The following is a 16,974-nucleotide window of genomic DNA, read 5'->3' on the forward strand; positions in this document are numbered from 1 at the left end:
TCATTTTACAATTTAATTTTAAAATAGAAAATATTACACAATATTTCCAGTTTTTTATAAAAATGCAGCAAATTTTAAAAATATATTTGACCCTATACATACTGTAAACGGCAATCTTTAGATAGATTTTCCAAAAGTACAAATTCTGTCATCATTTACTCATCCTCGACTTGATCAATTGTTAAGAGACTATAAATATCAATGGCTACAGGTTATAGTTTTCAAACATTCTTTAAAATTTCTGTGTTTAAAACTCAAACTGGTTTGGAACAAGTCAAGGGTAAGTAAATGATGGCTGAATTTTTGCTTCTGCGTGAATTTTATAATCTATTACACAAAATTACTGTTTTTTTATATGCACATTTTAGCCCCTATACATAAATGGCAATGTTTGCGTTGGTGATTGTCGTTAATTTGACTGATTAATTATTAAACACTGGCTTTATGCTCTTGGTGCAGTTTTATAAAAGCATTTTACAATGTCTGTTCTTCTGCACAGCGAAAATGCCTCAAGTGGATTAATGCTTGAGTAAATCTATTCCCCCGCGGCCTCTCCAAGAATAACACACATTCAGCGGTGGAGGGAAAGGTCACAGAAACAATTGCAGAATTGTTGTAGAACATTAAGGAGGCTGAAATTATAAAAATACACCATTGATGTTTCTTTTACACATCTCATGACTTTGGCCACAACAACATCTGCCCACAGCTTCAGCTAGAAAAAAAAATCCAACATGATGTCAGACTAAACGATACATTATCCATGACCTAAAAAGATGATGTCAGTACAACTGTCAAGTTATTATTAAAAAATTATTTTAATATATCATCAATCTGCTGAACTGTACAGCACATCAACGTATCTCTTGCCACTGACTTTTAAAAACACAAGCCAATAAATTAGTCATTAAACTAATGCAATAAAATCTGACAGCATACTGTACATAATTATAAGAACACTTTCCATATTTAAAAGGGTGTAGATTGTTTGGTAAATTGGCCTTGATAAACTTAAAAAAATAATAAATAAATAAATAAATAAATAAATATCAACAAAGCCATCAAAAAATAGATCCATCATGAGGAGATTGAAATCTTTTTTTCTTGCTAAAAACAAACTAGACCTATTTCACTGTGATATCACAGCATTAGTTAAAAGCAGAAAAAATAAGAACAACTTATTTTATCTAATGCAGTGCTCAGAGCAACCATCTGCATGTTTCATGAACTTAACATGAAATTAAATGTTGTTTTGGAGGTAAACATTAACATATTCAGCATGTCTAATATTTTAGCCACCAATGTTTTATCAACATATTTGACCCTGGAGCACAAAACCATGACTATGAAAGTTTCCATCAATGTATAGCTTGTTAGGAAAGACATTTTCATTTGTTAGGAAAAATACATTACTAATCAAAAATTGTTTACTTAATAGTATATTACTAATTAAGATTCGATTTATTTACATTAAGAAATATTAACAAAAACCTTCTAATCATAAAGTTTACTAATCAAAATTGTCTACTAAATAATAATTAAGATTTGATTTATTTACAGTAAGAAACATTTACAAAATATCTTCCATGGAATATGGCCTTTACCTAATATGTGAATGATTTTTGGCATTAAAAAAAATCTATAATTTTGAACCACACAATTTATTTTTGCCAATTTTTACAAAGAGTTTTATGGTCTATATTATTTTTATTCAGATCTAAGCAACAGAATCAGATTTTTTAGCCCTACAAAGATATTGTTATCAGATTATGTGTCAGAGAGTGGAGCAGAACAGTGTGCAAGAGGCAAGAGTAGTGCTACTGTAAGCAGCAGGACCAAGTAGACTACTGTAGATAGAAACGTCCTATCTACGCCATATTTACTCTTTCGAAGAGCATGAGTAGAACATGTGGAATATTCACAGAGTGTAATATTGAGTGAAAAGTTCTACCATGCATCTACAATGGCTGGTGGTAGAGCAAAACTTGTGTCCTGAACACTGCTGACCATTGCAGTACAGTACAAGCTCATATGTTTGCCTTTTTTTCTATTTTGGCTGAAAACAAAAAATTGTATGGAAAAAAAATGATAACTTTCATCAGCCGACAATTTAGTGCATCCCTAGTTCTGGCACTCACAAAGAGATATATTAGAGGAAACAACACAATGACATGAACCAAACACACTACTCAGGAAATGCCTTTGTTCTACAAATAACTTCAGCTGTACGATTTATTAAAAACTTGACCGCGTTTTTGTGTCACCAAACAACTTAAAACCACTGCTTCAAAGCGGTTTCCACTTCCTCTAAATGATATAGTTAACGCTACTTTACCCATGCTATATTAATACAGGCTATCTTTTCCCACCCATTTACTCTTACAGTACAAGTGCTGATTTGACTAATGTTTGGCCACAACGATATATGAAATGAAAGGTGTTATTTGCAGACACGATACACTGCAACAGCCAATTTAGCATGAATTGCTTTGCTCGGTCCATGCACTGACAAAAACACCAAGACAAGAACATTAGCATGCTTCAACACTCATGAAAAGACCACAAGTTGTCTTGCTTATGAGTGGCTTAGACTTAAACATCATAGGACTGATTAGCTGTACTGCTAAGCCCAATGTATACTTAGCTTTTTTGCTTGAGTATGTGCACAGTGTAAAAGAAACAGTAGCCTGGTTTCCATTACAGATTTACACAAAACATTTGCAATATTTTCAAAAGGCTGATAATGTATGTCCAAAACCTATTTTTTAATCTTGCAGTAAGTCATTCCTAAAATCATTATGAAGGACATTAGTAGGTATACGTGTATCTCAGTCGTATATTTAATCAAAAGAGATATGGGTCTGTTATGCCAGGTATTAATCGTGAGGGAATCCTCTTTTGCTGCTTAGGAGGAGGAAAAAATCTGTACCTGAAAAAATCTGCTAAAACCTCTTTAGTTGTCGCAGACTTTTGAGCCCATCATACACTTACTGTGCAAATGCCGTAAATAAATATTTGTACATTTTTTAAATAATAATTTCAGTAATATTATTGAATAATATGGAAATGTTTAGTTGATTAATGTACAATACACTATGTAAAATAATAGTTTATAGGGCTGCATGATTAATTAATTTTAAACCGAAATAGCAATTTGAGCTGCGATTATTTCGATAATTACTATGGTGAGAGTGGAAAGTGTGGGGAATTAAAACGATCCAACTACCGTTACTTAAAAAGACGACTGTTACAGAAGAACCCACAAGCCCCTTCTTCACTGCTGTGAAGATTAAATTAAAGCTGTGAACTGCATCTCTGCTCTGCTTCTCTCTCTCTCTCTCTCTCTCTCTCTCTCTCTGTTTGTGTGTATTGTGGACATTTGACCTGGTTGCGTGAGGTAACGTAACCTCTTTCTCTCTCTCACACTCTCTCTCACACTCTCTCACACACTCTCTCACACACTCTCTCACACACTCTCTCACACACTCTCTCACACACTCTCTCACACACTCTCTCTCACACACACACACACACACACACACACACACACACACACACACACACACACACACACACACACACACACACACACACACACAAACACACACACAAACACACACACAAACACACACACAAACAGGCCATCTATCCATAACCTCCTCGGTGAATAACGCCAGAGCCGCGCGAACTGCCAATTTTAGCCCTTTCTGTTGAGTGCGGGAACACAATGACCAATCACAGGTGTTTAAGAACTTGCTTGACAATGCTCAAAATGCTCATGTTTTTCTGTGCATGCAAAAATGTCTTACAAAAAATATATAAATTTAAATGTATTTAGAAATTATGCATTTAAATATAAGAATGTTTGTGCTGTGAAGTAAAATCTAAAGTTGTGAATGGTAAGCATTGTCAATGCACAATGAATGTCATAAAATCAAAATGAAAAAATGTGAATTTAAAATATTGTAGTTATTTTCTGAATTTGTCATGACAACAGACAATTTTTTTTTTTAATGGTTTAAAAAAACAGTAGCATAGTGTAGAGTACTTTGTGATTATTCTTGGTCTTTCTTTGGTGCCATTTAAACCACCACATCAAACCTGCAGCTCCTTTATGAAATTTCCAAATTACCAAATTAGTTGCATTGTAAACCTTAAAGTTTCAAAGACTTTTTATATTTAATTTACATGTTAAGTATACCGCTTTTTCAGATTTTACAAAATTCTGTGCAGAAAAAGACAACAAAAGTCCTGCTAATGAGGCGAGATCATAGTATACTATTTCACAGAGGAACTGTGAATTCAGCATTTCCGGATGAACAGATCAACTACGTTTCTACAAATAAACGCATTATCACATCTTAAAAGAATATTTTGGGCTTTAGATTTCATGCTAGAAATTCAACTATCTTTATTTGTATCCTTGTTGCATGAACAGAAAACTGCACCTTCTGGCTCCTCTGCCACTGCCGCCAAGTCTGATTTCTCTTCCGGGACTGGTTCTGGTGTTTCAATGTCCACTTTGACCTTTTCAGTAACTCCACTGGGCACTGCATGGCCATTCAAGGTCTCTGTGTTCAAAGGGTCATCTATAGATAGGAAAACATGGCTCACTTATCAAAAAAGCAAGACTTAGTAAATGCAGTTCACTGAAAAGTATTTTTAAGCATTTATACTCAAGTCATTCTGCAGATGTTTTTTTGTGAGAAGTGCTTTGAGTTCTTGATGAGTCCTTAAAGGTAGCACTTAAATTATTAGTCAAACATTTTACTCTGAACCTGAAGACTGAAACATTTACACTCAAAAACTAACTGCAAAGATTGAAATAGTATTTTCTGGCAAAACATGCTTATTTTATTTTATTTTAAAAACTGCATCATGTATAGGAAATATTCATGTCACCAAATTCATGTTTTGAATTCAAATATCAAATATCAGCTTTAATTAAAAAAAAAATCATGTATGTGAAATTATGGGTGGTATATTCACTTTATTTATAATAGGGGTCAAGAGCAATCAAAATAAGAGGTCATTAAATAAGGTCATTATACCATAAAACATCCTTGAATTTAAAAAAAAGGCTTATATTGATACCAAAATAGGTCCATGCAGAAATCAAATGTAAAAGAAGCTTTGAAAATAAACAAGAATGTAGGCCGTCGAGCATACATGTAGAAGTATATATCAATAGGCACACAGCTGGCCTAACAAACTTTGGTGCCTAATCTTTAAAGCAAAGTGAAAGTAAAATTAAACAGAAACAGAACAAAACATCCTATTACTTCTAAGATATTAGTTTATTCCACAAATCATGTGAAAATGATAGGTGGATATCAGAAAACAGTACAAAATGAAAAGATACAAAAGGGTTCACAACTTCTTCAATGCTTTAATTGCTTCTGATTTGTTTATCCCTGGAAACTGTGGCTACAGACGTAGAAAACAGTGAATTTGTCTTCTACTATATGTGGTGGTACCATAATGGTTAAAGATGCTATCTGCTAATTAACCAGTTCTAATTAACCTCATATAGCCATTAGTTGCAGCAGTTAGTTATTATAAAATGAATTCAGATAAACAACTAATTAATATCAATTCTACAGTCTAATACACTTCTTTGAAAGGTTAGTTCACCCAAATATCAAAATTTTGTTATTAGTCCCCCTCATTCTGTTCTAATTCCCTGAGACCTTTGTTGATCTTCAGAACACAAATTAAGATATTTAGATTAAATATGAGAGCTGCCTCATCCTTCACAGATAGTTTACTAAGGGCAATATTACAGTCAACAGTGCAACACGCAAGCATCATATTGCTCATAGTAATGTGCCCCTGATCAGACACAGTAGATATGGGTGAACAAATTGTTTTTACATTATTGTGCACAAAGGTGTTCTTGGAGCTTCTTATGATCACGGTTCAGCCACTGAAGTAATATGAAATGTTTTTGGTTCCTTTTCTGTTTTTTAAACAAGTCAGGAGCCTTGCTGTCTATAGAGAATGAGAGAGCTCCCAGATTTTCTCCAAACTATCTTAATTTGTTTTTTGAATATGAACAAAGGTGTCAGGGGAATGGAACGCCTCAGGGGAAATTTGATCACCATACAGTATATCCATAAAGTATTCATAGTGCTTCACGTTTTTCACATTTTATGTTACAGTCTTATTCCAAAATGAATTAAATTCATTTATTTTTATTCTTTTACACACAATACCCCATAACGACAATGTGAAAAAAAGTTTTAAACTTATTAAAAATAAAAAACTTGAAAAATCAACTCGGTGAATGTCCTTGATTGGTCCAACCAGAGACCAGACCTGAATCCTATTGAACATCTCTCAACAAATCTGAAAATGGCTGTACACGGTCGCTTCCCATCCAACCTGATAGAGAATGAGAGATTTTGCAAAGAGGAATGGGCAAAAAATTCCAGATACAGGTGTGCCAAGCTTGTGGCATCATATTCAAAAAGACTTGAGGCTGTAATCACTGCCAAAGGTGCTTCAACAAAGTATTGAGCAAAGGCTGTGAATACTTATGTACATGTGATTTTTTTTTATTTTTTATTTTTAATAAATTTGCAACAATTTCAAAAATCTTTTTTCACATTGTTATTGTGGGGTAGTGCGTGTAGAATTTTGAGGAAATAAATTATTTTGATCTATTTTGGAATGAGGCTGTAACATAAAAAATGTGGAAAAAGTGAAACGCTATGAATACTTTCCGGATGCACTGTATATGCACACTGAATGTAACATTCACTTCATTTATTTAAACTCTCACCTTGGTCTGGAATAAGCACACCCTTCTTTATAAGCTCTTCTCTTGTTTGCCTGGTGGATATTTTCCTCTCCAGAACTACAAAGATAATGTATGTGTTAAGATATCATTATATTAAGGTTACAATGGCACTCAAAGTTCACTGAAAGTGCAGCCATCAGTAATATATTGTGTGCAATACATTTCACAATACATGTTCCATATCCATCCACCATAATCATCTAAATGTCATGCCGGATGATTAAACTTTTATTTGTGGCATTGTGAAGAAGCATCAAGGAAAGCCGAGAAGGCATCATATTTTCAAAATACTTTACACAGATAAATGCATAACAATGAATCAAATGCTATTAATAAATGGTGATATACCTTTGGAGAGGTCCTGGAACTTATCACTGGTCCTCTTCTTTCTCCATTTCCAAGGTTTAAAGATCTTGCCCAGTGAAGAGAGCTTACCCTTTCCTTTCAGCTGAGGAGACTGAGAGCTTCCCACCACATCACAGTTGGCAAGAGAAGATTTTTCCAGCCCCTCCACTAAAAGTGAATCACAGCAAGAACACAATTTTGAATGAAATGAATAAAAAGCAATTACATACATGCAAAGGTTACCCTTAAACAATAGAAAATTGTTAACTGGTTTTATAACAGGAAATGCTTGTGAATGAATGTTTCTGACCATAACAACAAACATCACCCTTCAGCAATAAGAACAGCTAGCTGCCTCGTTCCATGAATAACACACAACAAACATAATATACATGCATTCAAGATAATTAAATCAAAACAAGCACACATTAAACTGACCAAACATGATAGTAAATATATATTCAGATGTCAAAAAAGGCTAAAAGTATCAGAGTTTCACAAGACCAAAAAAAGTCTACACTTAATTTACTGTAACCCTCTACCGCATGGTGTTGCCATATGGCAACATGATATTTCTGTTCATTACCCTGCCACTGATTCTTTAAGACCAATGTTTTAATATTTTTCTAGGAAAGAGAAGACCTTAGATTAGCCAATGATGTGCTTTGGTTAAGTCACATGACATGCAATGTTTTTCTGTGGCACGATTTCTGACATACTGGCATTTATTGTGAGTAGTTGCTAAATCCAAATGTAAACATCAATAAAAACCAATGACAACTCATCTCAGATCCACAAAAAAATCTGAGACATCACCTCCAATAAGTTATAATTACATATTCATAAATCAAAAATGTTTTTATCAAGTTAGTTTTTTTTTTTTATGTTTTTAGAAGTTAGTAAATCAAATGTGTTACCAAATGGCAACACTGTTTAATAGTGAAACATGCAATATTGCAATGGGTTAGCTAGCTAGCAAGGTTAGCTGTGATCTTTTAAGTTGTAACAATAACATGAATTCTAGTAATATAATGTTGATCTGTCCTATGTTAATGGCATTTGCATTAGGGATAAAATCTAATTTTAATGGCTTTTGATTAGAAATAAATACAGCGAACAGTGTATTAGTAAGGACCACCATGTACTATGGTAAGTGAAAGAAGAAAAGGACACGACTGGCTCTTCCTGCAGATGAAAGTGAGGATGAGATGGATTTTAGAGACCAATAAGAATGATGCAGATTTGACATTTGAAAAGAGCAGTGATGGAGAGTTAGTTCAGAGGCTGATACAGTAGGATAGGCGTAGTATAGTATATAGTATAATATATAAGCATTGTTAGCTAGTAGCCACAATACTCTGATGCATCTGGATATATTAGACTTATTTATTTGTTATATTATTTACTGGAGAAAATATACCTACTGTATGTAGGTATCTACATAATAATACAATATTATGTTTGTTTTCAATAACATTCAGCAAAAATAATGAAACAATATATGCAGTAGAGGGTTTTTAAAAGTAAACATACCAAATCAGTATATTATATTATTTTCTGAAGTGTGATGTGAATGTGATGACTGGATTACTGCACTGTACAAATTATATGAACAATTAGTCATCACACAATATGTTTTACTTCATTGTAACTTATTATATTAACTTAATCATGTTCTAACTTAACCTTATAAGTTATGCAATCACTTTTAAGTCAGTTTAACATAATATAAGTCCAATGGACTCATTAAAAATAAATTTTTACAGTGTGGCTACAACTTTTACTCTTAATATTAAAAGTTCCTTGCAAATGCATCACAAGACCTAAATCACTGAAAATGTTCAGATTAGCCCGTCTGAAGCCTAAAATTTGAACTCTCTTCCACTCCACCTTCACCCCTACATCACCTCTACTTAGCTGGAGTAAAATGAACAGATTCTCGCAGCGAGGTGTGGTTTTCCACATGACCCAGGCAAGAAGATATTAAACCCGTTCATCAAACATAAACCCAACAGAACAGCCGACCTAAAGTCACAGGCACACCTCACCAGATGAAGTGTAAAACGATCATAAGAGCGTTTCCAATCAGCCAAACCAGATCAAAGAACTCAGAACAATAAACAAAGAGTCAGGCTGCAAAGCAGTGACACCATTTATCATTTCAAGCAAACGCACACACACTTTCATTGTTCTCCGCAGGATTACAGCAGAGACCTGGGTCAGTGTGTGTATGGGTCACCGTTATAAACCAGTGTAACTTTTTGCCTTACTCAGACATTTCAAATCATTGAAGTTCAATGTTTTTCGGACACCAACACAGCGCAGATCTTTATATAACTTTCCCCCAGCCGAAAAACATCAAAAACACTGACAGTCAATCAGAATCCATCATTCATTAAAGAGCTTGTAGATTTAGGTTGGCAGATGACTACTACAATACTAAAACTGAACATGATCATTCATTGGTGTAGATGCCAATATGATTATTGTTTTTAATATTTTGGATGGGGGGGTCAATTATTTCAGTAATGTTAGTTTGAGAAATACAGTGCATGCTTTAGTGAATCAAATTTATGTATTTATTAAAATTAAATAATTTATTAATAAAACGTATTGAAGTTTCTGTGTTTTTAGGGATATTTAGTGTATCGAACATTCCCTGATTAACTATTTCAGTGGGTCATTCTGTGGGTCAAGTTGTAAACTATGCATGTAATTTAGGTGGCACCCAGCAAGAAGTTTGCTGGTTCAAGCCCTGGCGGGGCCAGTTGGCATTGCTGTGTGGAGTTTGCATGTTCTCTTAGTATTTGTGTGGGTTTCCTCTAGGTTTCCCTCACAGTCCAAAAACATGCACTAAAGGTGATTGGATGCACTAAAAAACAACCTTAGTGTATGAGTGCATGTGTTTCCCAGTACTGGGTTCAGGCTGCGCTGTGTAAAACTGTGGTAATAGGCAGGAATAGTTGACGGTTCATTTCTTTGTGGTGACCCCTGATAAATAAGGGAATAAGAGAAGGAAAATGAGTGAATGCATCTAATTTGACATCACTTTTAGGCTATATGTAGATCCAAACACCTATTTTACAAGAAAAGGGTCTTGTGAACACTTATGATGGAAGTTGCGAGAATCCTGCTCTGCCCTGCTCATAAATTGGTGCGGCTGACTCGCCTGCTTTATTCCACAAACACAAAAAAATGAAGATCAGCTCATAAGAAGAGTGAGCATTTAAAATGACACAAACCCATATCAAACTTTTAAAGAGTGATAGAAGACTTTTTTGTTTGTTTTATGGCAGAAATATTATTTATTAAATTGACATGCATATAAAAACAAAAGTGCAAAATAAATATGTCTTACTGCAATGCTTAATTTTTGTTTGATGCAAACCATACATTTATTTTTCAGAAATTAACAGCCTTTTTATTGCACACAACTCAAATTCAAGCACATTCAAGGCAGCATGATGATGAGAAATGTAATTCATTGTTACTATTATTGTAATTTTTATCATCATTAATATTTTATAATTATTAGACATACATTTTGGAATTATTGCACACAAATATAATGTCTCAGCATTAGTTGGATAGTTGTTTCTGGTTTTTGTTAGTCCTAATTGATGTTGTTTTAAAATACAATAAATCCCTTAAAATACAATTTGCAATGGGCTTATTCATTTTTGGTGGGTGCTCCTAATTTTGATCTGATGCTCCTAAATTCTTTTCGGTGCTCCTAAATATGTGAAGTTGGGAGCACTGGTGCTGCAAAGAAAAAAAAAAAGTTCATTTCAAGCCCTGCTGTAAATTCAATCATCGGGTAGTTCATATACATTGACCACATGTAAACACCTCTTAACATTTTAAAGAATATACTCAGAAATGTTCTAACTTCATATGTGATCATATTTCTCACTATATTTAGAAATTCAGCACAAAGGTTTAAAGAAAACTTTAGAAATATAAAATAATAAATAAATAAATGTTAACAAATAATAAATATTAATAATACAAAAACACTTTTCGAAAACTAATGATTACAGGTCCAACATAAAAATAAATAAATATTGCAAAATAAAATGCAAAAGGTAAACATTGTACTAACAAGATTTCTTATAATGCGGTGTTATTCATATTTTTATCAGGTGTAATATTCCGCTCATATATTATGAAATATTGTTAGGCTAAAGAATGTATTTTTGACACCAGGAAATAAATGGTAGAGCATAATATAAATATAATATGTAAATAAAATATGTGATATACTGTGCATTGTCATATTGAACAACCCTAAATCAGATATTATTCACTTGCTACGTTTCCATCCACCTATTATTACCGGTATGTGCATTTTGGTACATGCGAATAAAGAAATCGTTAATGGAAATGGCAAAATGCGCATACATTTTGAAAATGCGCATAAAAACATTTGCGCATAACTGAGAACTGAGTAGGATAAACTTTTTATTCGATAAGAAAAGATGTGCATAAACTGCAAAAGAAACCCATTTACCGAACAAATTCCAGTATGCACATTTGAAAAGTCATGTGATTTTGTTATAAGAGATAATGTGATGAACAAAATGTGTGTAAATGGATAAACCAGCAGGCTAAGCACATTGTAAACACATCTGAAACGTTGTTTTGGTCATTTTAAAACGCCTCAACCATCTCAGTATCAGTGTTATTATATTATTAATCACCTCCAGAATCAAGTGCTCCACATCTCACACCTTCAAACGCCATCGTGCTTTCACTGTGTGCCTGGATTGCCGTCTGAGGCGCAAGTCATATATTAAATTAAGAAAAGATTGATGCAGCTTCACATACCGCAGCAAATTCCATTTTTACTGTTGATATTTGGCACCAGATAACCAGGAAGTGACGATTTTGTTTGCTTTTGACTCATTGGATGGAAACGCTGCTTTATTCACACATCTTTTAAGCGATAATCCAATTTTTGCGCAGAAAGTTAATTTGCATTTTTGGATGGAAACATAGCAACTGGCAGCCAATGAAGATCACAGGCTGATATTATACATTTGTTATAGATATGTAAAAACTAAATTTATGTAAAAACTCTACATATTCCAGCAGTTAATCATTTTAGGACATATTAATATGAAGAGTTTAGATGCAAAAACCTCTAAAGGCTATTCGATATTTTCTTCTAAAATTTCTTCTAAAACTCTTGTGTGTTGGCTCAGTAATTTAACATTTATAGTGGCGGATAAGGTCTTTTCATTGCCTCTCAGGTGAAATAACTGAACATAAACAGGAGGCTAAGGAAAAAAAAAATCTCATTTTAGGAAAACATTTTAGACAGCATTTAGAGGTTTTTGCATTTGAACTCTTTATATTTTGATGCACTTTGATTTTTAAAACTTTGCAGACCTTTTAAATGTATAAACAGCTACATTACACACATAATAAAAGATAATATTAAAAAAAAGGATACGGTCAGAAATTTTAAAAAGTATCATTATGGATTTTTCAATGAACTATATTTTCAAAAGCTCAGTTAAAAGTAAATTCTTAGCTTTTGACTTTGAATTCCTGGTTCTCTAAACTACGAGATTCTTTCACTCCTATCTGATTATTATGTCAAAACACAAGTCAACAAGTTCAGCTACACACAGAAACAACTTGATTTTCTTTCACTTTTTATTGTTCTTTCATACAGCTTACTTTTCTTGAAGTCATCACACAGTCAAATGTATCAAATGCATCACACTCTGCTTGACATTTACAACACGCTTCAAAACATATGATGTAGTTCACTCTATTATTTATGTTGCTTCACAAATCCCTAAATAAATCGAAAGACTGCTGTTAAAAAGATCTGTACCCGACAAGACTCAAATTGGCTCACAGCTCAAAAAACTCCACCTCTTCTATGCTCTTCACAGCACTTATGTGGGCAGTGTGAATGCTGTAATCTGTTCTTACGGCCACCAACTCACAAATGTTTAAGTTGTTTCTACAAGTCCAAAACTGACCAGCAAACTGGACATTTTTTACACAGAAATGTGCGAAACCCAAATATGAAGCATGTTTTTCACACTGCACTGAGGGATTTCATTAGCAGACACATGCGACAGGAATGTGCCTGACGACATATCTGTGGTCTTTTCAACACCATCGTGAGGATGCCAAAGCTCCTCTTCACTAATCAATCTTCCCCAAGGAGCCCCTGACCCTAGATCATATTGGCCTGTCAACAGCCAGTTGCCTCTGATTGGATTATTAATAGGCAAAGTTACTGCCAGAATTCCACAGATGCTGAGCTCAAACCTCAGAGGATCAAGTTCATTTAAAACAAAGAGGGTGCCGGTTCACAAATGAGCAAGCAGAATTCATTCAAGGGCACAGAAGACTGGTGTGAATGCAGCAGATATAAGTACAGCTGCACTGCTGAAATACATTTCCAATAAATGATGCCAGTTTAATACTTTGTGCAGTTATTATGAGTTGTATGTCAGATTTGAACCAACCTCAAAACCCTGAAAGCATTAAAGGGGGTTTTAAATGTCTGCCATTTACAATTTAAACATGGAATTTATACTTATATATAAATTTGATCACTATATCTACAAAAGTTTAGTATCTTACAAGTTTATGTAAATATGCAAGTACAAATACATAAGTATTGTGAGATCAAAGCGAGAGAGACTTGATTGTGTTATTCACAGTGCCTCATGTGAGTGGATGTAGCTTAAGTTCTCTTAGTGCAGTGTTTCTCACGTTCCTGGAGGACCACCAGGTCTACGCATTTTCCATGTCTCCATCAACACCAGATTCGAATCATTAGCTCATAAGCAGAGATTAAAAGACCTGTAATGGGTGCGAGAGACATCCAAAACATGCAGTGTTGGTGGTCCTCCAGGAACGGGGTTGAGAAACACTGTCTTAGTGGACTTTCCTTGCTTGGCTCTCTGATTGGTGAAATTTTCAGTACAGCATCATGGGTAATGCAGTTTTTACAGGGGCGTAGCAAAACCAGAGCACCCGGGGGAAACCCACGCAGACACAGGGAGAACTTTCAAACTCCACAAAGAAATGCCAACTGACCCAGCCAGACTTTCTTGCTTTGAGGCGATTGTGCTACCCACTGCTCCACCATTTAAAAAAATAATAATTTAATTACTTAAATTGAAATCAACTCAATTTGCATTACCCATAATTATATAAAATAATAAAAATAAATATATAAAATATGCTAAAAGATTTTTTTTTTTACTTTTTCAACGTACACACTTAGAGAGAGTTTGTTATGGCCTTCAAAACCTTCGTGTTTTAAAAGCATTTCAAAACATTTAATTAAGTGTGAACCTTCTTGAAAGGTTTCCTCCAGCATCAAAGTTTGTCATCTTGACCCCTTTAGTCTAGTTTTTTTTTGCTGCAGTATCTTACTGGGGGTGGGGGAGAATCATAGGTGCTAATATGTCTTGTATGACATCTGAATTGCTCACTTCCTCTTTTATAACCGAAAGGGATTAAAACGTGACAAATTCTCACAATGATCTGGAAACAAAAGTTATCGAAAATCTATAACTTCCAGATAAGGGACTGTAGACTAAATGATTCCCAAGAGACATATTTAATGCAGCTCACATCAACATCCACAGCACACTTCTTACAGTACAACCAGTTTGTCACCTTTTTGTATTCTGCTAGTTATAATAAAGCAGATTTGGCTGCTAAAAAATTGCTTTGCTCAATATGTCAATTAGTAATTAAAATTTTGAGTCATTAACTCATCAATTTTAATGGTTATGACATCAGGTATATGCATTAAGACAACAATGAATGCTAAATTTAGCCTTGTTTTAAAGGTATCCTCCTGGGACCTCACCCATTGACTTGTGTCCTCTGTAGTGGACATTATGTTTTCATGATTTTTTTATTTTAATTTTTTTAGCTACACTGACAAGTCCTGTTGTACTGTTCATAGGACATCCTGGGCTTTCTAGTGATATGTCATTTGTTTAGCTGGCATGCTAGGAACCACTTCTTACACTGCATCCAAAATGGCCGACATACAAAAAAAAAGCACATTTTATGGGAAGGAGAGAGGTATGTAAAATTTAAATTTTTAAACGTTTTTTTACTATTATTATTACATATTTTACATATATACTATTATTATTATATAACATTTGTTAATAAAGTGTCAGGAACAATACATTTAGCTTTCAAAGCTGTTAACTTGTTTGTGTTTCAAAATATCATCCTTTTAAATGTCCACTATAGTGGACACCAGGACCATCTTAATGTAAGCAATGAGTGCATGTTGAAGGAGGCAGATCTGAAGCAAAGAGGACTCTTAATAAAATAGTTGAGGAAGACTCTGATTTAGAGTCTGACAATAAGAAAATTAGAAAATTAGAGAACGACAATCAGTTTTAAATCGCTTTTATGTTAAATTTGTTTTGGATTAACATCACTTTTATTTTTATTTTTTAATTTGGCTCTCTTTCAGACTAAACTGTTTCAGGAATTTCAATACAAAAAGGAAAAAAATGGCTTATGTTTTGTTTTTGTTACATTAATATTGGATTAATATCCCTTTACAGCCATATCCTGTACAGTTTTGTTGTCTGAGTGGCGGTCGTTTCGAACTAAAATGGTCCTATGGTCAACTACAGTGGACATGCTGTAAAATTAAAAATAAAAACAAAATTTAAAAACTCTAAATTGTAGATTTTTTTTAACCCAAAGGATGTAGAAAAATCACAGAAAAAAATGTCTTTGGGTCTCAGAAGAATATAGAAAATAAGGTTATACCTAGGCATAGTCGAATAATAAGAGTTCAGACTATTCTTTAGCACAGCCTTAACAATTGCATGTACTTTAGGTCACGTTCTATGTCAACTGGACCTGCCAAGCAGCCGCACCATCAGATGTTCATCAGCCAAACACAGGCTGATATGTTGCAACCAGGATCATAAATATACTGCATCCCAAAGAGGCATGAGGTTTGTTTAGTGGTGTCTTTTATTAATTTGTATTGTTTATTAGGAAATTTTCTGTGTATGTAAACAAATGTTGGTGAGTATTGTGTTTAATGGATGTTAAAGCATCTTGTCACACAACTATAAAAACACACTGTAAAAAAGAAAATACCTATTCTTGTAATGCCTTTCTTTAAAAACAATTCACAAAAACTACTGTAGGCGTAAGATATAATCAGACCTGAAGATTTCTGTATTTTATTAATAGAGAAGAAACCAGTCTGTGCTATTTAAGTCTTTGATTTGTCAAATTATTACGTTTGCTTTGCTTTAATTTCTTTGTACAATGTCTACACATTTAGCAGTCAGACCCAATTAAACATTTAATGCAAGATTTAGTCTTAAAATGATTATGGTTCATGAAAATATAACAAGATGATTCCTTTGATAGCTAATGAACTGAAAGTACCAGAATCTGTGAATCACAGCACATTGGCAATAATGGGGAAATGACGGTATAGTGGCAAATCCCGTGATTCAAGATTTGGTGCACAAAGCAGCTTATGATTACAATCACAGTGCATTGGGAAGTACTTGCTTCAAATAGCAGCTATGGCACAAATACATTTCTGTTACTGTTGCTTAAGTAAATAGCAAAAACAAATAAACAAAAAATATGAACACATATAGCAATGTCTGAACATGCCAAAGTAAAGCGGAGTTTAAACATGATTTTTTTTTCATAATAAATGACAACACATACAAGTACAAATGACAGGAACTGCAGGATTTAAAAAATACAGCTTACATCATACATAATTAAACGGCATGTTAATATATTAATATTTGTACTCAAATTTGATTGAGTAAAAAAGA

The 16,974-nt window shown here is 33.7% G+C and overlaps 1 protein-coding gene across 15 annotated transcripts in view; it reads right to left on the bottom strand.

Annotated features, from left to right (window-relative positions):
* The window catches only part of phactr2 (phosphatase and actin regulator 2), a 78,975-nt gene that overhangs the window by 29,323 nt on the left and 32,678 nt on the right, over positions 1-16,974 (bottom strand). For all 15 annotated transcript variants that reach the window (XR_015505935.1, XR_015505937.1, XR_015505934.1 and 12 more), the window contains exons 2-4: positions 7,151-7,315; positions 6,785-6,859; positions 4,449-4,589 (exon numbers count right to left, since the gene is read on the bottom strand). Coding sequence is in view for 10 of the 15 variants with exons in the window: in XM_087279335.1 (XP_087135461.1) it covers positions 4,449-4,589; positions 6,785-6,859; positions 7,151-7,315 (381 nt within the window). In the remaining 5 variants the exon portion in view is untranslated. The remainder of the gene's footprint in view (positions 1-4,448; positions 4,590-6,784; positions 6,860-7,150; positions 7,316-16,974) is intronic.

This window comes from Danio rerio, chromosome 13 (assembly GCF_052040795.2).
Source record: "Danio rerio strain M-AB ecotype USA chromosome 13, GRCz13ab, whole genome shotgun sequence".
Classification (NCBI taxonomy): Eukaryota; Metazoa; Chordata; class Actinopteri; order Cypriniformes; family Danionidae; genus Danio; species Danio rerio.